At 54.7% G+C, this 22,726-nt stretch overlaps 1 protein-coding gene across 1 annotated transcript in view; it reads right to left on the minus strand.

Moving 5' to 3' along the window:
• Nucleotides 1-22,726, minus strand: part of CELSR1 (cadherin EGF LAG seven-pass G-type receptor 1) — a 134,367-nt gene that overhangs the window by 35,602 nt on the left and 76,039 nt on the right. Inside the window, exons 7-12 of the mRNA XM_077757901.1 lie at nt 21,473-21,588; nt 20,999-21,087; nt 4,534-4,691; nt 3,442-3,605; nt 2,850-2,975; nt 1,476-1,642 (exon numbers count right to left, since the gene is read on the minus strand). Coding sequence (XP_077614027.1) covers nt 1,476-1,642; nt 2,850-2,975; nt 3,442-3,605; nt 4,534-4,691; nt 20,999-21,087; nt 21,473-21,588 — 820 coding nt within the window. The remainder of the gene's footprint in view (nt 1-1,475; nt 1,643-2,849; nt 2,976-3,441; nt 3,606-4,533; nt 4,692-20,998; nt 21,088-21,472; nt 21,589-22,726) is intronic.

Below are 22,726 nucleotides of genomic sequence, written 5' to 3' on the forward strand. Positions count from 1 at the left end.
TGTCTGGGAACTAAGGCCACTCCTCACCAGGTAGAATGACCATTCCCCGGGCGGCAGAGAGGAACGGGTCCCACAAGCCGCTGCTGTGTCAGGAGGCAGATCAGCTCTGAGAAGGGTCATAAAGTGGACTTTCTAGGAGAGACGATCCCCGGTTGTGGCCCCCTGGTCGAGGGGGAGCCCCCGTGTGGCTTGGAGGTGGAGGGTTTGCTCATGAACCTCCCGTCCCACCCGCGTCACTGCAGACAGAAGGCATCTGGGGCCGAGAAAGAGCAGGACCACACCTAGGTGCCCCAGGCGGCATGGTCTCCTGGTCCCTCGAATGTCTCAAAACTGCAGGCTGGCATTGAGGGCGAGAGCCCCTCCTTCCGGTCACCAGGACACGAGGCCAGAGGCACAAAGGCAGCCTGACAAGGTCACTGGGGACTTCCACAAACAGCAATAACTTTCCTGGTTTCTCCACATGAAATCTCTATGGAGCTGGGAAGACGCGAGGGGGAGCTATTTATGCCACAAAAACGAAGGAACACGGTGTGTTTAAGTCATTTTTAAAGGGTTTTAGAAGGGGCACCTGGGTGGCTCCGTCGGGTGAGTGTCTGACTTCGGCGCAGGTTCATGAGTTTGAACCCCGAGTCAGGCTCTGTGCTGACAGCTCAGAGCCTGGAGCTGCTTTAGATACTGTGTCTCCCTCTCTCTCTCACCCTCCCCCACTCGTGCTCTGTCTGTCTCAAAAATGAATAAGCATTTAAGAGTTTTTAGAACTCCACTGCTTATCTGACATTTAAAAGAAACAAAACAGTAAAGAGTAAATTCCAAAAAGGTGAAGAGAGCCCACACAGGAAGAGACTCAGCGTCCAGGAGGACTTTGAGGAAACCACCGGCACAGCGCAAGCTCGGGGTGCAGACCCGCACGTGGTGCCCATCTCCTGTCCTGGGGCCCCCACCTCCACCTGCAGGTGCTGCCCGCACCCCCTTTAGATCCAAACTGCGTGGAGGCCACAGCCGCTGTCTACAACATGCCTGGGCTGAGTTATGCAGCTGAGGAGCCAGGCTGCTGGGTCCAGCTGGTCCTGTGCACCCCCATCTCGGGCATAAAGAAAGAATAGAAATTGGTGGAATCAATCCCCCCAGGGGGAATCGTGGCCGCACACTGGATTCCCTGCACTCGTCCCTGGGATGAATGGCGAGATTGTGCAGCTGGCTGGGAAAGCAGGCTTGTGTTTCCTTTCCTCCCCACGCCAGGGACCCCACCGGGCCGGTGCGGGCAGAGGGAGGCAGCACAGGGGCGAGGGTCCCTGCCTGTGTGCTCGGGGAGCCCCGTGCTCACGCCAGGGAACCCACCAGCAGGTGTGGGCAGAGAGAGGCAGCACAGGGGTGAGGGTCCCTGGACGCAGGGAGCCCTGAGCTTCCAGGGGGACGCTGCTGGGAGCTCTGGCTGCACCACTCAGCGCCCGGGTGGGACGTGGGTCTTCCCTCACCTGGAGATGGAGCTTGGAGGCCACGCCCGCAGTGGCCTCCATCAGCACGCCGTCCTCCTTCCTGGTCCGGAACATGAGCCCCAGGTACCAGGGCACAGAGATGGTGATGTCCAGGTCGCTCCAGGACACGACGCTCTCCCCGCTGAAGCGCTGGGGGTGGGGCATGACTGCGGACACAGAAACGAGGGTCCCGGGCTCAGACATGCCTCTGAGAACTGTCTTCAGTGGCAGGGGCGCAGGACAGGGCTCCCACAGAGAGCGGAGGTGAAATTCCTGGGCCTTTTCCACTGCAACGCAAAGGCTGGTCACAGGGACACCTGGGTGGCTAGGTCCACTGAAAGCCCAACTCTGGCTCAGGTCATGCTCTCAGGGTTCATGAGTTCGAGCCCCACATTGGGCTCTGCTGTCAGCTTTCTTCTGTCTCTCTCTCTGTCCCTCCCCTGCACACACTCCATTTCAAAAATAAACAGGCAAAACAAAATCTAAGGCTTGTCTCAGCCATCCATCTCTACGTCTCTGAGCACAGGAGCCAGAGGCTTACAGAAGTCCACCCCCCACCCCGCCCCCCGGGACAGGCACCACCTTCCTGGGGACTGAGGCTGAGGCTTTGGGGTTCCCAGCCCTGGCCAGTTTCAGGCTGGGTGGAAGGCAGAGTGCGGTGCCTCAGAATCCTTGGGCTCAGTGGACAGGGTCCTGGGAGCCCTGGGAGCCCAACCTCCCTGCCCCACCCAACACCCACTGTGTGGGGAGCCTGGGGATGGGGGCGGGGGCCGTGAGGAGGGTGGTCTCCTGGTGGAACAGTGTGAGCCTGTGGTGAATACTGCACAGGTGTTCCCAAAGAAACACCTCGGCCCTGCAGCCTAAGCAGCCCTCGTCTGTGTCTGGGGTGTGCTCCGACGCCAGGGCACGCAGGCTGCTTTCTCCCTTTCTGGTGATGGGCACAGAGGTGGGAAAGCCACTGGCCGGCTGAGGGCTCCAGATGTTTGGGGGGGACCATGGAGGTGGGTCAACAGCCTCATCCAATGTGTTACACATGGACAGACTGTCCTCCAGACTCCGGCTGTCACACAGAGGAACATCCCCCCACGGGACACTGGCTGGCGGCTGTCTCTGGGGGACCACAGCCTCGCACACCCCAGGCCATCTGTTTCCTGGTCCTCTGAACCAAATGCTGACATCTGTTTACTCTGGCACAACCATGGCCGGGCCCCACAGCCTCCGTAACAGAAACTCCGGGCACATGCGTGTGTCCAGCAGGCAGCTGCAACCCCCCCCCCAGCCTCTCGCCCCCACCTGGCCTGTGTGAGCCCCATCCCCCCAGAGCGATGTGTCCGCGGCCCCAAGGTCAGGCGGGCACAGACGCCCGTCTCCTACCTTGCTCGCAGTTCTTCCCACCGAACCGCAGGGGGCACTCGCACAGATACGTGTTCCACCTGCTCACGCACGTGCCCCCGTTCTGACACCAAGTCCGATCACAGAAGTTCCTCTGAGCGTCGCAGCCTGGAAACACAGGGCACACGGCATAGTCTCAGAGAGGGAGACAGGAGGGGATGGTGCCTCAGGGGGACCGGTCCCTGTCCCTAGCACCAACCCCCACGGTGGGAAAGCAGCCCAGTGAGCAGCGGCCCCAAGGGAAGACAGGCAGGCCTGGGCCCCTCTGGCAGCAGTAAGATCGTCAGACCCAGAATGGCACAGGACACACTGTCCGTGTCAGGGACGTCGGGTCATCTGGTGACATGCTCAAGACCACGGGACCAAGTGTCCTGCCCAGCCCAGCAGTGTCACTGGCACCCCAAATGCCCAGGCCCCAAGAGCAGCACATCCGCGAGCCCAGGCCCCCGTGCTAGAGGCCCACCGCCAAGTGCACACAGGCGCGGTCAGCTCTAGGAAGAAGTCACCACGCAGGATGTGGAGGAGACCCTTCCCTGTGTGGCCACCAGTGCCCAGCCGTGCAGTCCTTCTGTACCTGCCCGGGTGCCATTGTTGGCAATGAACCCGGCCATGTCCACGTTCTTCCCATCCACAGACAGGTTGCGCATACAGCCCACGAACTGCCGGTTGTGCACAGGGAAGTCTTCGGGCAGGTCGGGGACACCCCCCAGGAGCAGAGGACCAGTCAGATCCAGGGACCTGCGGGTGTAAAGGCAAGAGGTGGCGTCAGGGGCCCTGATGCTGCCATAACGCACCAGGGGCCGCCAGACACACCCATCGTCTTGAGCGTCCGTAACTGAACAGGGAGGCGGCAGCAACAGGTCAGAACACAGGCGGCAACTCCTGACTCTGAGCCACGACTGGCCTTCAGGCTTCTCTGCGCCTCAGACTCCCCAAACCTGCATCAGATCCGGGCACACTGAGTCCCACCCACTGCCTGGGTCAACCCGAGCCACACACGCAGCCCAGTGGGCACAAGTCAACGCCACACCGTGGCACTACCCCCTCCCCAGGCTCTGAGGACCTTGAAGAGTTCACAGCAGACGAGAGCCCCTAGTTCCATGTGAGCAGCTGCGTGGCCTTGGGCACAGCCGGGTGGGGAAATGAAACAGGCACATTTTACCCAAGATGCCCAGCACGGATCAGGTCCTCTAACTGTGGACATCAAAAGCTTACTGAATACACCACCACAACGTGACCGGGCAGGAGCAAGGGCCTCCACTCTGGCTCTTGGGGCTCGCGTCACGAAACTGGCCGTGGGGCTGTCTGCATTTGACAGGTTTACTGACCCAACGCTGGACCGCGGGGACCTGTGCCTGATGGATCGAGGCTGGCGATCTGACGGTCTCTGGGGTCAGCAAACCAGCCGTCACTTCATGGTTGGTCTGGCCATTACTTTGGCAGAAGTGAGGAAAGGACTTATTCTAGAAGGTTCTAATGTGTCAGAGGGAAGGTGCCCCCCACAAGGGGAGGGAATCTGCTCCAGCCTGGACAGGGGCTGCCAAGCTGCTGGGCCCCAGGTGCTCTGCCTCAGGGTCCCGCCCTGACGACACAGCTGGAAGCAGCCATCACAGGGGGTGGCTGCCTGGCCCCCCTCCCCCCAACCCCAACCCTCACGGATGCTCACTTCTTGGAGCCACTCTGTGTGCCCTGGGCAGCACAGCTGTAGTTCCCAACGAGGCCACCAAAGCGCACAGCCACGGCCGTGTCACAGTTGTCCACGGTCACTACCGCCACCTTCTCTCCAGATGGCCCGTGGGGCAGGCCCAGGCGGCCGATGTTGGGCTGTAGGAACAGAAAGCACAGAAGGTGTGAGTGTGTTCTCTTCGAGCGACCACAATGGACTCACCAGCACCGGCATATGTCCCCCGTCCACGAGTAACGAGGGTGTGGGCAGGCCACGTGTGGGCAGCCTTGTTTTACATTAGTTTCCCCAAAGCAGCGGTACTGGAGACCCCTGAACATCACGTCCTTCCCAGAACTTCCGAACGTGATCTCATTTGGAAATGAACGGTCTGCAGATATAATCAGCTAAGACATGGTCACGCCACGGTAGGGGGACCAGAATCCAATGTGACTGGTGACCTTATAAGGCAGGCCCAGAGACAGACACATGGGGAGAACGCCATGTGGCAACGGAGGCAGAGTGCTGTGTCAACAGGCCAAGGAGCATCAAGGACCTCCTGGCACCACCAGAATTAGGGACCTTCCCTTGGCACCCACTGATGGAGCTGGGTCCTGCGGACACCGTGATCTTGGCCTTGTAGCCTCCATTACCGTGACAATAAATCTGTTGTTCTAAGCCACCCGGTTTGTGGTATTTTGGCACAGAGGCCAAGTCCAGAGCCCTGGGGTGCATCCTCCTCAACACCCACTCTGCCTGTGAGTCCTGGCGTCAGCTGGACCGTGGCCACGCACCTCCTGACCCGGCGCCTGCTCACCCCTCCGTGTTCCTTGTCCCTGAGTGACCCTCCCATACCCTTTACTGGCCTGAAGTCAACCTCCGTCAGCCGTCCCTGAGGGCCTCACACACACTGTCCCCGCCCAGGGTTCATTATAAGAATGCCTCTGGAACCGGCGACTTTGGGGGTAACTGGCTCACTTCTGGAAGCAGGTTCTCCTCTCAAGGAGGCTGTGGGTAGTGTCCAATGACAGTAACACCCAGGCGGCCTCGCCCCTGTCTCCGGGCATCCCCACCCCCCAAGGACACAGAGCAAGTCCACCCAGACAGCCCTTTCAGCATCCTTTCAGCATAAGACCAGGAGCCTGTTCATGCCGCCGCATGATGTGAGTATGCAGGTCGCAAAGGTCCAGAAATGCAGGCCAGCAGCCAGAGAGCTGGCTTGGGCTCGGCCAGGCAACCTTCCCCATGTGAACGGCCCACACACAGACGGGGTGGCTGGTGGGATGCAAAAAGTGCCACCCGGCCTCCCAATCGGCATATGGTGCACAGGGCTCCTCCCTCCCCACAGACAGAGTGCCTTCTCCAGGTCCCGGCGATCCTTCGCATCACCCCTAAGACTGAGAGACCCAGTGTCCCCACTTGAGAGTTCTGGGATCCGCCTGAGTTTATAACATGACACAAATTTAAGCTTCTTTACAACAGCATTGGAAACGGGGAGCTATAAAGATATAGAAGATTTAATTACATCATCTCCATACCTTTTAACAAAAAAATAACTATACAGTTCACTCAAAAAGAAATCTTCAGGTTTTCAGAGGAATAAAGAAGTATCCATCCGATTGAGGACACTGGACCAGAGCAGGACAAAGCAGCTGCTGGTAACAGGAGCTNCTCATCCCAAGTTGTGCAGTGCACAGCCCGCACCACTGTACATGGTGATGCCAGCCGAGTCTTCTACTCCGTCTTGGCCAAACATCTCACTGGACAAGGTCCATCACTGAACCTGTTTCTCTGTCCTTAAGAATTTCATATTAGAATACCTATCCTCACTGTATTACAGAGACATCAAGAATGACGTCAAATATTGGGGCGCCTGGGTGGCTTAGTCAGTTAAGCATCTGACTTTCGNAAAGAAGGACATCAAATAAGATAATGTGAGTCTCCTGGAAAGCCTTCTTCAGTAAACCCAATGCCACCCAGTATCCTAGTTCCTGGATAATCTTCGTTCTCTTTTGCACTAGATGAGATCGGGAGACCTGATAAAGCTCTATCCTAAAGATTTCGCCTTTGGTTAAGCAACAGTTCGGAGTATAAAAAAATCTGTTTTCTCACTCTGTTACACAGCCTCCCTTGGAAAACACACACAAGTGCCTATTACAGAATGCTTAAGTGGTGGTGCCATCCCGGGGGGAGGACCATCTCTGGGTTGTGAGAGCCCCGCAGTATCTTTAACATATAATCTGCATTCTGGGGGGAGGGGCGGGAGACTTCTCTGAGGACGAAAACGGCACTTACACTTGGAAAGCTCTAATGAGGCAGAGCTCCTGTTTGCAAAACTGCAAACCAGTTCAGAGCTCCAGGACCCATGCAAAAACAGGATGGGAGGGAAAACTGGAGGCACAGCTCCCCCCTCCGCCCAAAATGAACCTTTGCATTCAGAATAGTACATACTGACGTGGGGCAGCCCACTGTTACGACAGGCTTCAGGGGAGCCTGGGGGACTCAGTCGGTTGAGAATCTGACTCTTGATCTCAGCTCAGGTCATGACTCACGGTCTGTGGGACAGAGCCCCACACTGGGCACTATGTGGAACATGGAATCTGCTTGGGATTCTGTGCCTCCCTCTCTCTCTCTGCCCCCTGCCCTCTTGTTCTCTCTCTCAAAATAAATTTTTAAAAAACTTAAAAAAAAAGATTTCAAAATCTGGTGTTACTTCATCAAAGCAGCAAGTGAGACTTTTAGGAGAATGGATGGTCTCCGATAAACATCATCCAACACCTGCTTCTCGATTCCTACTCCCAAACCCATGGGCTGTCGGGTCAGATGCAATGGCCCTTTCGGCCACAGAACCACGCATTCTCGGGTTAAGAACTGAAAGGGCCAGCAGGGGAGACACAGCGACGTGACCGGGAGAACCCTCCCCTCACAGGCGCCCCAGCGTCCCGCCCCTTCTCAGGCCGCCCCAGAACACGCAGCACGAGGGAGAGCTACCTGACTCGGCCGCCCGTCTGCTCAACACACACGCCAACAGACACCGTGCGGTCAGCCACGGCGGGAGAACACCAGGCGAGCGTGGGCAGTGGTGCTGTAAGAGGAAATCCACGCTTGAGATCCAGGAGTTGAACACAGGGGTTAAAGGACCCGGCAGTACTGCTGGGGGGACAGACTTGAGACACTGAAAACAGAGACCTGGACAAAAACCTGCTCACGGGTGTTCACAGCAGCGCCGTTCATGAGAGTGAAAAGGCGTGAACAACCCAAACGTCCAGCAACAGCAGGATACGGATCCTCAAAATGTGGTCTCTCCATCACACAAAATTACGACTCGGCCTTAACAGGGAAGGAAGAACGGGCACCGGCCACCGTGCGGATGGACCCCAGGACCTGACGCTGAGGAAGGAAGCCAGCCACAAAGGCCCCTGTGGTAGGATTCCGTTTACATGGGATGCCCAGAAGAGGCAAGCCCGTTGACAGAAAGCAGACGGGGGTTTCGAGGGCTGGGGGCACCGGGAGAGGCTGCTGGGGGCACAGTTTCCCTTCAGGGGCCGACAGCACGTCCCACCTGGACGGAGGCAGGCCTGCCCGATGCTGCGAATGCACCAGATGCCAGCGTTGTTCCCTGGAGTATTATTTTTCTTTATTTTACTTTTTAAAGTTTATCTCGTTTTGAGAGAGAGAAAGAGAGATAAAGAACGAGTGGGGAGAAGAGCAGAGAGAGATGGGGTCAGAGCGTCTGAAGCAAGCTCCATGCTGACAGCAGAGAGCCCAACACAGAGCTTGAACCCACAAACTGTAAAATCATGACCAGAGCAGAGTCAGACACTCAACCGACTAGGCCACCCAGGCACCCCGGGGTGTTCACTTTTAAACAGTTCATTTTAGGGGCATCTGGGTGGCTCAGTCGGATAAGTGTCCAACTTCAGCTCAGGTCATGATCTTGTGGTTCATGAGTTTGAGCCCCACGTCGGGCTCTGCTGACAGCTCAGAGTCTGGAGCCTGCTTTGGATTCTGTCTTCCTCATTCTGCCCCTCCCCTGCTCATGCGCACTCACGCTCTCTCTCAAAAATAAACATTAAAAAAAAAAAAGTTTGTTTCATGTGATGTGAATTTCATCTCAGTGAGAAAAAAAAAAGTTTTCTGGATGGGCATCCACTCTCCTTGACCCCATGGCCTCTGTCTACCTGGACAACCTCTGGGAAGCTCCATCCTCATTTCTGTCCGTAAAGTGGGGAGGAGCTCACACCGTGTGGCCTTCCTGTGGAGACCATCACCAGTGGTAAAAGGCAGTGAGAGAGGGAAAGCGCCGGTTGGGGTGGGACGTGCGCACGTCACTGCACAGGCAGCCGGGTCAGGATGGAGAAGTGGAACGCAGACAGCAGCAGGTGCATGTGATCTGGGCTCAGGCCATCCGTTCCTGCCCAGGGAAGACAAAGCGCGTCTCCTTCCGCACGGTTGGCACGTAGAAGGAATCCCTGGTGGGAAAGAAATCAGAGGACCGTGGAAGCACCAGGCTCACCTCTGTGCATCCACCTCCCACGTTTGAAAAGGACAAAGCAGTTTGAGCTGCTGGTCCAGGGCACAGCCACTGAGAGCGCACCGTGGCTCTGCTGGCACAGGCGCATGGGAACAAGATAGAGAACGAGACAAAACGAACGGCCCCTGATGTTCCTAAGAATTGTTAAAGCGTGCCACACATGTGCACAAAAGAAAAAGACACAGGAAATAAAGGGGCCTCGTGGCAATGATTCTCACGCCAGAAGGGGGCTGGACATGGGCTGGGTGAAGGCTGGTGTCTCCGCATCTCTCCCCCTTGGGTTCGGCTTGCCTGGCAGGGCAGCCAGCCAGGCCCAGAGGACCTCACACCTGTATGAGCCAGGCCCAGACACTCAGGGTCCGAGCAGAGCAGGCAAAGTGGAGACATAAGCCATCCAGCAGGGCCTGCAGATGGGGATGGCTGTCACCCTCCGTGGACACAGGCAGCCACGGGGCAGGTGAAACTGGGACCAGTGTGCACAGACCCCGCCACACTCACCCCTCCGCCAACTGAGAAAAACCAAGAGCTGCCGTGTGCTTTGTGGTGGCGGTGGGGGAGGGAGGTGAAAGCAAAAAGCTTTGCAGCTCTGGGCACATCCAGGTTTCTGATTCTCGATAAGTCAATCCGAAGTCACCCCTTAGGGTCCTCCTGTCCCTCCATTTATTTTCTGCCCAGTGTGCAGACCCTCCCCCACCCTTCCATGCAGGTGCCGCAGAGAGCTGGTAGAGATTTGCCTGCGTACCAAAGCATTTGGTCCTCACGAAGCGCTCACGTTTCTACAGCCTTTTAACCTGCTGCAAACAAGTCCTCATCGGGGAGGCCGGTGGGGTTCAGTTTCAAATGCTGGCTGCCGGGAAAGGCAGCATGGGGGCTCCTCGAAACCAGACACCCGGAGCCATGAGTCTTGGGAACAGAATGGGTTCCCTCTCTGTGTCAGAAACGATCAGCTAAAACTCGTGTCAGAGAAGTCACACGTGGCTGGGCTGCAGGGATGTCACGAGAAGTCAGAACACGGCCTTGCACACGTCCCATTGCTTCTCACACCTGGTGAGGTTCAGACCAGATGTGAGGGGCTTGCTGAGTATAGCCCCCACAGCACGTGCTTCCAGGATCCATACCAAATTCCGAAGGGGCCTCCCCATGGGGCTTTGGGGAAGGCCACTCAACCACCAGACCAGGGGGCTGACCCCCAGAGGGCAGGAGCCAGCCTGGATGGTGTCCCCACGTTCATGGGAAGCGGGCACGACGTGTGGGAGCTGGAAACCAGTCTCTCTGAGCCTCAGCTCTCCCACTCGTAACATGCGGGTGTGAACTCCATTTTGCCCCCCAGACGGGCCAGGATCCCTGCTTTCTGGTCAAGCCTGCGTAGAGGAGCTGCAGACGGACCCCAGGACGGCGAGCTGCTGACGAGTCTATGTCCCTGTCTGCAGGACTGACATGTAACAGCACACAGGAGAGGGGCGGAGGGAACGTGGGAGACATGCTCAGGGACCAGGTAGGTTGGACCTGAAGTTCTAGCCGCCTGCTGTCACCTCACCCCTTCTGATTCTCCCGGAGGCACTCAGCTCCTTGATTTTCCCCAGCCCAAAGCAAGTCCCTACGGCAGGAACCTCACTTGCCCATGCATACTGAACCCCATGACAAGGTGCCGCCACATCAGGCACAGCGAGCGGACCCACCCACACCCAGGAAATGTGGGAGGAACCCAAGGGCCACATGACTAGACCAGTTTCCCTAAGGTGGCAGAACTGGCCAGGGGTCTTCAAGCCTCAGCACGCGTCTCGGGGTCTCCACAGGGACAAAATGGCTGGTTCGCCAGGAACTGTGCTGTTACCCTCCCTCCACGTGAGACCAGTGTGAGCAGCCCAGGGGCTGGGGACAGTCCTGAAGTGACAGCCCACTCCCCTGTCCCCCCTCACTGGCACTGGCAGTCAGGGCGCGGGGGACTGTTCAGCAGCTTTAAAAAGTCAAGTGAATTGCCAGCCAAAACCTGGAGTTCCACAAATATTAAAATTTTTTAATTTTTTTTTTAAATTTTTTTTTTTTTTTTTTAATTTCTAGGAGANCGCCCCAAGTTCCCCAAAAATTAAGTTGTAAGGTATTTACTTCTTGAGCTTAATATTAAAGACAAAACAACAGGGGTGCCTGGGTGACTCCATCGGTTAAACATCCGACTTGGGCTCAGGTCATGATCTCATGGTTCATGAGGTTAAGCCCCACATTGGGCTCCGTGCTGACAGCTCAGAGCCTGGAGCCTGCTTCCAATTCTGTGTCTCCCTCTCTCTGCCCTCCCCTGCTCACGCTGTCTCTCTCTCTCCAAAATAAATAGACGTTAAAAAAAAGGTTTTCAACAAAGGTCTGAACGTGCCACTCACCTTGAGTTTCTTTAAAAAAAAAAATCATACAGTTTTCTTTAAAAAAAACTGGAGTGTTTCTAACTCCAGTTGACGTACAACTGTGGCCACAGAGAGGAGAGGAACCCAGAGGGCTTCTGACAGACGCACAACTCACCGGAGCCGAGGGCTGCGAGGTGGCCTGTGTGCTCGGTTCTGTACACAGATCAGCATCTCCTGAGCCCCTGCATCTCCAAGGAGATGACTTCTGTTCTGGAGAAGATCCATGGGGCTCGGCGCCAGCTGCTCCCCAGCCCAACCCTTCTCCAGACAAAAGCTCCAGGGTCCATGAGGGGCCAGGGGCCTCTGCTGCTGCCTGCCGGTGGGGGGCAGGATCCCCCCCCGCCCGCCAGCAGGCTCCCCAGGCTTTCTAGGAGGCCAGGGAGTTCATGCAGATTTGCTCAGACAGGGTCTTTTCTCCAATGACAAAAGGACTCAAAACTGGGGTTCCCTGACTTTAAACAGCACTTTCCTGAAAACCGGGGTAACGTTCCTTCTCTTGGGGGCTTTGCTCCACACAATCCGGGGGGGACTCTCAGGCACTGGATGAGAAGCTCGCATCTCCCTGCATGTGGGATCTACACACCTGGGTCCTCAGGCCCGCACACCGGCACAGGGACCTGGCGCCCAGGAGGGGGTCCTAGGGCCACAGAGGTGTGCTCTGCGCTCAACCCACTCCTGACAGAAGAGAAACGACAGACAGCTCCTGGCAACAACCGGGTCACTTGGAATGCGAGGACTTACAGGCCACAGGTCACCTTTTCAAAAAGCCACCTCAGACAAAGGGAGAAGAGCTTGCAGGAGATGTGCCCACTCGCACACACACATACACACACGCGCGCGTGCGCACACTCCTGCAAAGCCCCGCCTGCTCCTGCTACAACCCTGACAGGGCCCCCTGAGTTCCCAGAGTCTAGACACCAGCACAGAGACCCCACAAGCCCTTGTCTTCTCCAGGCCACCCAAGACCCCCTGCTAGCATAGCCCTTGGTTCCAAACTCTAGAAGGCAGAGCCCACAGGTGAGTGAGAGCTGCTGGACCCCAGCTCTGGCCCTCCTGGCCTCACTCTGCCTTGGCTTCCTCCTCCTTCAAGGGTGGACGTGAGGACCCTAGTCAGTAAACGTCCTTGTCCCGGGGGTGGGAGCCGAGGGAAGGAAAGGCGGCAAGCCTGGGAGGCGTGCCCAGGAAGGCTGGAGGCCGGAGGCAGGTGCAGGGCAGTGACTGCCACCAGACCAGGAGCCGGGGCCAGAGGCAACTGCACACAGGCCAAGGACACAACAGCCCGGACAGGGCTGTGCGTGTCCCGGGGGAATGGGTATGTTTCCATAGCGGGTGTGTGTCTGCCATCTGATGAGGCGATGTTTTGGAGAGGAAGCAGGCGACTGTCAGCCGCTGGGCCGCCCGCAGGCCGGGCCCCTCACCACCCCCAGGGACTGCTGGCTCGGGCCCTCCCAGAGGCCGCTCGTTAGGCTGTTCTCTCTGCCCGCTGGGGTCCCGGGAGGCACCGACCCTTCCAGGCACAGACGAAGGACAATGAGGTTACAGACCTGCCCTCCAACTGTATGGGTAAATGGAATGCGCCCGTTATGTGAGCATATTCGAGATCTATCAACTACGCACAGTGGAAAGGGGAGGGGGCAGACACAATGGAGGCCATTCTCGACCTGCGAAACTGTCTGCGGAAACACAGCAGCAGAGAAACAAAAGCAGCCAAACTCCAGACCAGAGGCTCGGAATGAACAGGGTGACCCCACACAGCAGTAAACCGCAACCACGTGTCACTCTGCTGCTCTATCAGCGGGAGAAGCAAAGCCAGTGGGACACCCCCCGCCCCCCCACTGCAGAGGCTGTGGCAACAGCTCACTCACCTGGCCTTTGTCCTTTCCCGCCTTGATGTCCTCGGCAAAAGCTTTCCTAAACATGTAAAAGTTTGGCTCCTTTGTCTTGTACATTCTTTAAATCAAATAATTTTTTTAAGCAGAAAGTTTAAAGAAAACAAAATTGGTTCATACTCCCAACACCCATCACTCCTGCTGTTCTCTTTAGAACACGTAAAACACTGGGGTGTCTGGGGGCTCCGTCGGTTATGTGTCCGACTTTGGCTCAGGCCATGATCTCACGGTTGCTGAGTTCAAGCCCAACATCAGACTCTCTGCTGACAGCTCAGAGCCTGGAGCCTGCTTCAGATTCTGTGTCTCCCTCCCTCTCTCAGCCCCTCGCCTGCTCCTTGTCTAAGATAAGTAATAAAAACAAAAAAAATTTTAGAACACGTAAAACACAAAAAAAATCACAGAAAGGTACAAAATGAACCCGAAAGACATCTTTTTCATCGTTTTTCTCCCCAAAGTAGTCCACCACATGGCAGACTGTTTACAGAAAGAGCCACAACCAATGCCTCTGTCACAGAGTCACAAGGAATAATAAATATCTGATGTTTTAAGACCCCACACTTCAGGGTGGTTTATGACCTAGCATGAGTTTTCTGATACATGCTGTTGACAGATTAGCGGGGGTCCCCTTCAGAAAAGAGTACACATATGCCAGCATTTATTTATTTTTCAAAGTTCTTTAAAAATTTTTTATTTTTAAAATTGTTTTAAAATGTTTATTCATTTTTGAGAGACAAAGAGAGAGCACAAGCAGGGGAGGGGGAGAGAGAGAGGGAGACACCAAATCCCAAGCAGGCTCCAGGCTCTGAGCTGTCAGCACAGAGCCCGACGGGCTCAAGCCCAGAACCATGAGATCACCACCCAAGCCAAAGTCAAACGCTTAACTGACTGAGCAACCCAGGTGTCCCTAAAGGTTTTTTAAGTAATCTCTACATCCAACATAGGGCTTGAACTCAAAACCCCAAGATTAAGAGATGCATGCTCCACCAGCTGAGCCAGCCAGGTGCCCCATATCTTTCAAAGTTCTTTGAGACATGCCTGTAACTGCGAAAAATAATGAGATCTGATGTGCGCTTCACCCAGGTCCCACCAACGGTAAACATCCTCCAAAACGGTAGAAGACTATCGCAGCCCAGTGTGGACGCTGAAACGGCAGGACGGAGAATGTTCCATCACCACTAGGACCCCGCCTGAGGACTTCCACAGCCACACCTATGTCTCTCCTGCCCCCATCTCAACCCCAGAAAACAACTGCTCTCTTCTCCAATTCTGTTGTTTGTTATTTCAGGAATGTTTTATAAATGGAATCATGCAGCACCTAAGCTCGGGAGGCTGGCTTTTGTCACTCAGAATGCATCTTTGCTGCAAGTACTGTGAGTCACAGCCCAGCTTCCATGGAAGGGACACACCATGGAGTCTAGTCTGTGACTGCTGTGAACATGCTGTACAGACTTCTGTGGGGACATGAGCTGCACGCGGTCACGAGATACACCAGCCTCTGGTTTTCTTCTTCTGTCTTCATCTGGTGTTCCTATCAGGGTACTGCTAACGTCCGAGCACCCGGGAAGCATCCCCTCCTCTTCTATTTTTCTGGAAGGGACTGTACAGAATTGGTGTCATTCTTTAAACATTTGGTAGAACTCTCCAGTGAAACCATCTAGGCTGAGAGGGTTCATTTTGGAGAGTGTTTAAATGACAAATTCTAGGAAAGCCTGGATGCTTAGTCAGTTGAGGGTCTGACTTTGGCTCAGGTTATGATCTTGTGGTTTGTGAGTTCAAGCCCTGTGCTGACAGCTCAGAGCCTGGAGCCTGCTTCGGATCCTGTGTCTCCCTCTCTCTGCCCCTCCCCTACCCTTACTCTGTCTCTCTAAAATGAGTCAAATATTAAAAAAATTTTTTTTTTTTTAATAAATAGCAAAGTCATTTCCTGAATAGCAAGGTGGTCAAATTCTTTATTTCCTACAGGGTCATGGTTCCTTGCATTTTTGAGAAATTGGACTGTTTTGTCTGGGTCCTAAATGCACATATATAGGGTTGCGTGTGGAATTCCCCCACTAACCACTGGTGTCTGCAGGGTCTGTAATGATGTCCCGTTTTCTTCCTGACACTGGGAATCCTGTTGTCTCTCTTCTCTCATCAGTGTGGCTAGAAGCTGATCAGTGTTACTGATCTTTCCAAAGCTCTTTGTTTCATCAGTTTTCTTTACTGTTTTTATTTTCAACTTTTCTGATTCCTGCTCTTAATTATTATTTCCTTCCATCTGCTTGCCTGCTTTCAGTTTCTTTTGCCAACTAATACGTGTGGAGAGCTTGACAGAACACAGTTGACATTCAGCACAGTGGCACCTGACAGAAGTGTGACCACTGGGCATGCTCAGACCAGCAGGTGAAATATAAAGATATATGAGAGGTGGGGTAGAAAATAAAGCAAACATGGAAAAATATCAACAATTGGGGAATCTAGTCAAAGGGAATAGGAGTTCTTATTTTAACGGTGATTCTTCCAAAAGTTTGCAATTTGAGATTAAAAAGTGTGCAGTCTACAACTTGGTCTTCAGTGTTTGTTACTAGAGATTCTTGAGGTGGAAGCTTACATTATGGATTTGAGACTTTCTTTCTGATAGTATTTTTTTTAGTGCTATGAATTTCCCTCATGGCACTGCTTTAGGTGCATCCCACATATTTTGGTATTTTGTATTTTCATTGCCTTCATATTTGCAAAAAATTTTATAACAAACTTCTTTCATTTTTTCCTTCCTCTACTTTCTGAATAATTTGATACATTAGCCAGATCTCAGTTAAGGTGCCTTGTTCCCGGCACCTGTTGGGAGTCCGTAGTAGAGTCAGGCCCAGGGAGGGAGCAGCTTGCAAGGTGTGTGGCTTAATTGGCCGGCACACTGTTTAAGTAACAGTGGAATGAGAAAATAAATAGCCAGATTGAGGACAATGGGAACAGGTTTCTCACTGAGAGAAGAGGGTTACAAACATGAGAAAAGAAAACACTAGGAGGAGTCCATGTTGGATGGAATTGGAGGCTTTCAAAGAGTAGAGAGGAAACAAATGTGAACTTCAGTGTATGCATATAAGTCTGTGCACACACACCTACACACACATACATATCCTAGCTCTGTCCAGTAAGAGATGGAGAGTGAGACACCTCGGCAGCACCAAGCAAACCTGGTACCTGAATCTTGGTTTCTAAATGCCATTCGTTGCAAAAAGAATCCAGAGTTCTGAGGATAAATGGCTGATTCCAGGGCTGGGGTAGAAGAAGGACAAAATAACCCTGGAATGTCTTTTTGTGCCAACAAGCAAAGGGGCACTAATAAAAACGATGAGTGGCACCAAAAGGCCGGTGTTAGAAATAAGTGGCACTTACACCTGTGTCCCTTTCACCAAATCTGAGACATGGGCCTAGCGGGAAATAATCTGAGCATTGAATTAATGAAAATAGATTACGGTCCACTGAATAAGACAGGAATTCGTGAAACCATACCCACGTAAGTAAATAGAAAGAAGAGAGGACTCCTTACAGCAGAAAGACAACTTAAAACATCTGGAAAGCCAGACGGAACTAGAACATCCGACAGCACAGTGGCACCTGACACAGGTGTGACCATCGCGGGTTTCCTGGAACAGTGAAGCCCTTGGGTTTTCAGGAACAGTGAAGCAGAGGGAGACCTCCTTGCCCCCAGGATACAGCATGTGGGGTCATTCCTCTGCACTGCCAGGTACATCACCCACTTCCTTCAAGACAACTGAAAGTCTATGTGTGGCCAGGACCCAAGAGGTTATGAGTGACCTGAAGAAACACAGGATCTTAAAATGCGCCGGGCAGAGCAGTTCATAATGACGCCTGCACCCAGCTGCCCCTTTCCCAAGGTCCTGCAAAGCTCAAGCATTTGGATGCTCCGCCCAATTAGGAGAGGATGCCGGGGTGGAGTGGGTGGTTTCCATTCAACTTGAGCTCTCCACTCTTTATGAAAATACTTTCCGCAATTACTAAAGGCAGCCCACGTCTCAGAATGGCCCCGTGCCAGAACCAGCCAAGCCTACCCAGGACCATGCAGCCAGCCCAGCCACGAGGGCCTCCACCACCCTGTCCAAGTGGGAATGGCCGGCCAGTGCCCGGCCAGCCAGTCCCCTTCTGAGGTACCTCTGGGGACACCTGACAATGAATGGAAACAATTCTGGTTGTCCCAACCAGGGGTGGGGGCGGGCTGGAACCTAATGGACAGAAGCCAGGGAGGGACCCTGTTCAACACCCTTCAGGGCACAGAACAGGCTCCTGTAACAAAGAATCAGCCACTAACGACAGGTGTCAATAGTGCTAAGGTACAGACACCTGTGTAACACACCTCACGTCCTTCTAAACCCCTTCTTCATCCTACATCAAAACCCCCAGCCAATCTGGCCCTGTCGGACATTCCACTTTCACCACCCACTCGCTCTCCGAGCCCTATGCCCTGAACAGGCCACACTGCCTGATGTGCCTCAGGAGCATCTCCCTGGCACGTGTGTGTCTGCCCAGTGGTCAGGAGGTCACCCTGCAGACTCCTGGTGGGCACAGCTGGCTTGGACAGACACTCTCGGATGCCACAGTCAAGGCGCACACGGGCTATCCTTGTTTCCCCAGGACCACACTAAACATCTCGTTGACAGGTGTCTACGCCCCCCGCCCCGAGCTGAGAGATGCTGGGACAAGGCAAGGGGCTTCGATGGGACCCCCTCAGACACCCAGCATGAGAACAGGGCCAGGCACACGGCAGGTGCTCAGCGACTGAGTGACCCCCTTTCACGGAGTCCTCTGCACAAACAGTGAAGAGACGAGACGCCCACATGAGAGCTGCTTCCACAAGTAGCGTGCTTCTCCCCGCCCTCCCCCCACCCCCATGGCCAACCTGCAACCAAACCCAAGTTCCATGTGGAAAAGGCATCATTTTCAAAAGTTTACGCAACACTTTTACCATCAGTGCACTCACTCTTCTGAGAGTTGGTGGTGCAAACATTTATCCTCCAAAACGGCCTTAGAGAAAATGCACATCTGCAACAGAGTCACAAATAGTCCATAACAGCCCCAAACCTCTGCAGGGGGGTGTGCGAGGGGCTCTGCCAGGCTTCACCAAGTTCAACACGTTTGTGTAAAGAGCCTGCTTTGAAAATACCTTCCCAGAAAAAAGTCCAGTGCACCTTTGTGGAAGGCGAATTACAGACCTTCTCGTCTACAAGGTCATCAAGCAGAGAGAAAGTAAACGGACTGCCTGCTCTCTATGTGGGAGGCCGGCCTGTACAGAACTTATCCAGGGAGCGCGGTGTCTGGCTTCTGGCTGGCTCTGGCCAATGGGAGCCCAGCAGGAGATCAGAGGGAGGGAAGGGCGAGCCGTCGGGAGAGCCCCCGCTGAAGGTCACTGCTCCACATAAGTGGCTTCTCTCCATGACCCTGTCTTTCTGGGCTCTGCCCTCCCCTTGTTCCTCCAGGCCTGAGGGCAGCCACAGCCCCAGCCCTGCGGTGGCCACCAGTCCCGGGTCCCACACTGGCCCCTGTAGATGCCCCACACCCTATTTTAGGAATGAACTCTGCTGGAACCATCCTGTTTGAGGATTCCCTGTTTCCTGCCTGATAAAAACAGCCCAGGTGGATTCCCAGCACCACCACCACCCCCCCCCGCCCCCAGCAGACTTATGGAGGGTCCATGGGGGTCCGGGGGTTCCCATGCAGGAAATGCAGAGCAGGCCACACCTGGGAGAAACAGGAGTTCAGGGAGGGCATGTGAGCCGAACTGGGCAGCAGGAGAGCAAGGGGCGGGATGCAGGAGGGGGCCTCTGACTCCCCACCATTCTACCCTCGGCTGCCCTGAATTATTCAGATACATTGGCTTGTAAATGGAGCGCAGGTGAGGGGCCATGGCTGAGCTGCCGCTGTAGCTCTAGGAATTTCTGCCTGGGCAGATGAGGCCACCCTGGGGACCGCGGTCGGCCAGAACCACGAAACAAGAGGCCAGAGCACATAGCAACCAGCCCTTAGGGACATTTTCACCTCTCACCCCAGGGGCATCCTGCCTTGGGGCTGGCAGCCCCCTGGCCCCTGCAAACGTGCCTGCAACCTGCCACTCGTAAGATCAGATGTCACTGCATCTGGAGAAGGGCCTCAGGCAGGGACACAAGAAATACACCCCCCAAGACAGACGCGTGTAATCTCCGTGAACGCTTCCCAACTGTGTGACCCACAAGCCCCACGACGGAGGCCGTCAGAGTGAAGTGAAAAGTGCTCGGTATCCTCCATCAAATAACCTCGGGCAAGAGAGGAAATAGCTGAGCTCGGGAAAGGAAAGACTTAATCCTTAGGCTGCTGAAAGGCCAGCCTTGGGAAGGGGCGGGTTGCCACGGATCCACCTCAAGGGTGTCCTAAGGGGAGGCTCCTTCTTCTGGGATGTTCCGGGATTGCTCTGCAGGGGGGCGTTTACCGGCTGCCAGTAGGCAGGACCCCGGCAGGTCCTCCCCATGTGCAAGTGGTGGCCAAGGACGGCGTGAGAGGACTGCAGCCATGTCAGGGGTCCTGACCCTGCCCAACTGTGACACCATTGCTAGGCCATCAGCAGATTCCAGAACACACTACGTGCAGGCAGTCAGATGGGGAGGCCATGACTGGCAGAACCCAGCAGCCAAAAGCCATCAGTCTTGTCTGGGGGCGGGAGGTGGCAAGGGGGTCCCCACACAAGCAGGAAGGAAAAGGCATCAGATTTGTGCTCTTTGCTTCCCTGACAAAGCATGGGCTTGGGGGGAGGCCCCTCGGCCCAGTCTGACTGGCTTGCACCCTCAGCTGGTGCCCAGCCCCTGTGATCGCTGCCCAGAGTACAGGAACAGAGAAACCAGGGAGCATGTCTCTGTCCATCTGTCTGTCCTGCTGGCGGGATCAGATTTGGGTGGAAAGGACAGTCCCTGGGCTCTGAGGACTGTGCCCCAGCTACGGGGACACAAAGGCACACAGGGCACAGCCCCGTCCTCGGGGCTCCTGGCCCTACAGGACACAGGGGCACATGTCTCCTTACTCTGCCTAGGAGAGCACTGCTGTCTCTCGCCTACACACCAGGGAGAGGGGGCACCCTGGAGTTTCCCAGGAAAGAGAAAAGGGGTTTGCAGAAACCACAGGGATGGAAAGTGGGGCAATTCTGATGAAAACACTTAACAACCTCTTTGCTTATAAGCCAGTAAAGAGCAAAAGAAAACGAAACCAAAGCTGCCCACACCTTCGCAGCATTTCCTCCAAGACCTTTCTGATGCTCGGGGAACATCCAGGTATGAGCAGAGACAATCCTGGCTTTGGAGCTGGGCTGGAATGGCCTGGAATTTTAGCCACCAGAGTCACTGGTAATGACTCAAGTCAAGGAAGTCAAGGAAGTCAAGTCAACGAATAAACTCCTTCCATGCCTTCCTCCTCTGCAGGTGACTTCTGGGGTCCCTGAGTCTCCTCCACCCCAGCACAGGGCCTGGGGACGTTTACACAGACCCTCAATAAACACTCATTTCCTAAAGATCTTTTTTGGCCGGCATATACTTTTAAATTTCAGAGAGTAAATGACTTCAGACAGAAGAGTTGCCGGGGCCCGACTGCCGGTCGCTCAGGGAAGTGGTGTGGGGGGCACCCCATCCTACCTTGTTGTAATACTGAACCTGCACCGAGTGCCAGCGCCCGTCACTCACGCCCCCGGGGACCTGTGGGGTCACTGTTGTGGTAGCCTCACCTGCAGGTGGGGGAGTCCAGAGAGAACATAGGTTAGCGGGACACTGATGAGACAGCCTGGATCAGCATTCTCTTCCAACAACACAGGTAACGTGCGTCATGGTTTTTTAAAGAGTTTTAATGTACAGATCAGATGCTCAACAATTTCCCAGTGTTTGGAAACCGGAGCTGTGCCGTCTGTCTTTTCAGCATAAGTAACACCGCAATGAACACCTCCGTGCGTTCTGGATTCCCCCCCACAGGACAGATCCCTGAGATCCCTCACAGAATCAGGCAACAGGCAGGGGAGCACACTTCAAGGTGCTACAAAGGACAAGGGTGGTTTCGGTGACAGAGGGCCCGTGAGGGGCTCAGAGAGCGGCCCCTTCCTAGGGAGGGGGCCTCACCTGCTGAGAAGGTGAGCTGCACCTGTTCGCCCACAATCTCCAGGGCGATGAAGTCGTGCTTCTCATTAAAGCGGCCGTTATACAGCAGCAGGGCGTTCCTCTCTTGGGTGGCAAACCTGTGGGGCCAAGCAGAAGGACGTCATGGGCGAATGACCCTGGCACAGAGGGGCTGCAGACGGCAGGGAAGTAGGGGGTGGGGGCGGGGAACGACGTGGTGCACCCAGCCGGCACAGGGCGAGAGCGTGGGGCCGGACTCAGGAAAGACGCTGGTCCTGGGAATTCATTTTTCTCATCAAGAGTTGGTGGCCCATAAAACCTGCTTGGCAATGTTCTTTTCTGGAAACAGCAAAGTAGAGGCCACAGAGGAACCTGGTTTCCACAGCCCCGAGGATAGGAAAAGAGGACATCGGAATGATATCCGAGAAGGACGACGCAGCCACTCCACTGGTTACAGATGTGTGAGCAGAAACACGTGCGTTCTGCTGCTGGAAATGTCCCGGGTGTGTTCCCTAGGACAGAGGGACGCAGTACCTGCCCAGGCAGGGAGGCTGGCGGTGATGCCTGCCTCGGGGCCTCTGTCTCTAGTCTCCACCACACAACTTCCCTGTGCTCCCGAACACTGACACCCTCCCTGCCCCAGGGCTTTTGCATTTGCTGCTCCTGCTTCCAGGAACACCCTTCCCTGGCTCCACAGATCTCCCAGGAGACATTCTGACTGTACTTTCCACAAACTCATTCTATCTACAATGTGCCCCCCTCCCCTGATCAAATCTATCACATCACTTAGTCTATTTCTGAAATTACCTGTTTATTTATTTATGTGTAAGAGCCTATGATCTTTAAGGGGAGGAACTAACTCTCATTCACTACTGCCTCCTGGAGCCCCAAACAGGGTTTGGTCCACATAAGTGCTTAATAACGATGTGCTAATAAACAAACGAATGGATGAAAGCATGACTGGAAATCAAAGGAATGAAACTTAAGAGATCTGTCCAACTTCAGGCATTTAAAGAGTTAGAAACCACTTGTTTTGGGGCACCTGGGTGGCTCAGTTGGTTAAGCATCTGACCCTTGGTTTTGGTTCAAGTCATGATCTCATGGCTTCATGGGTTTGAGCCCCACATCGGGCTCGGCACTGAAGTGCAGGGCCTGCTTGCGATTCTCTCTCCCCATCTCTTCCTGCCCCTCCCCCACTTGCACGATCTCTGTCTCTCAAAATAAACAAACTTTTAAAAAAAGAAAAAAAAACCCCAC

This window comes from Crocuta crocuta, unplaced genomic scaffold (assembly GCF_008692635.1).
Source record: "Crocuta crocuta isolate KB4526 unplaced genomic scaffold, BGI_CrCroc_1.0 scaffold143, whole genome shotgun sequence".
Lineage (NCBI taxonomy): Eukaryota > Metazoa > Chordata > Mammalia > Carnivora > Hyaenidae > Crocuta > Crocuta crocuta.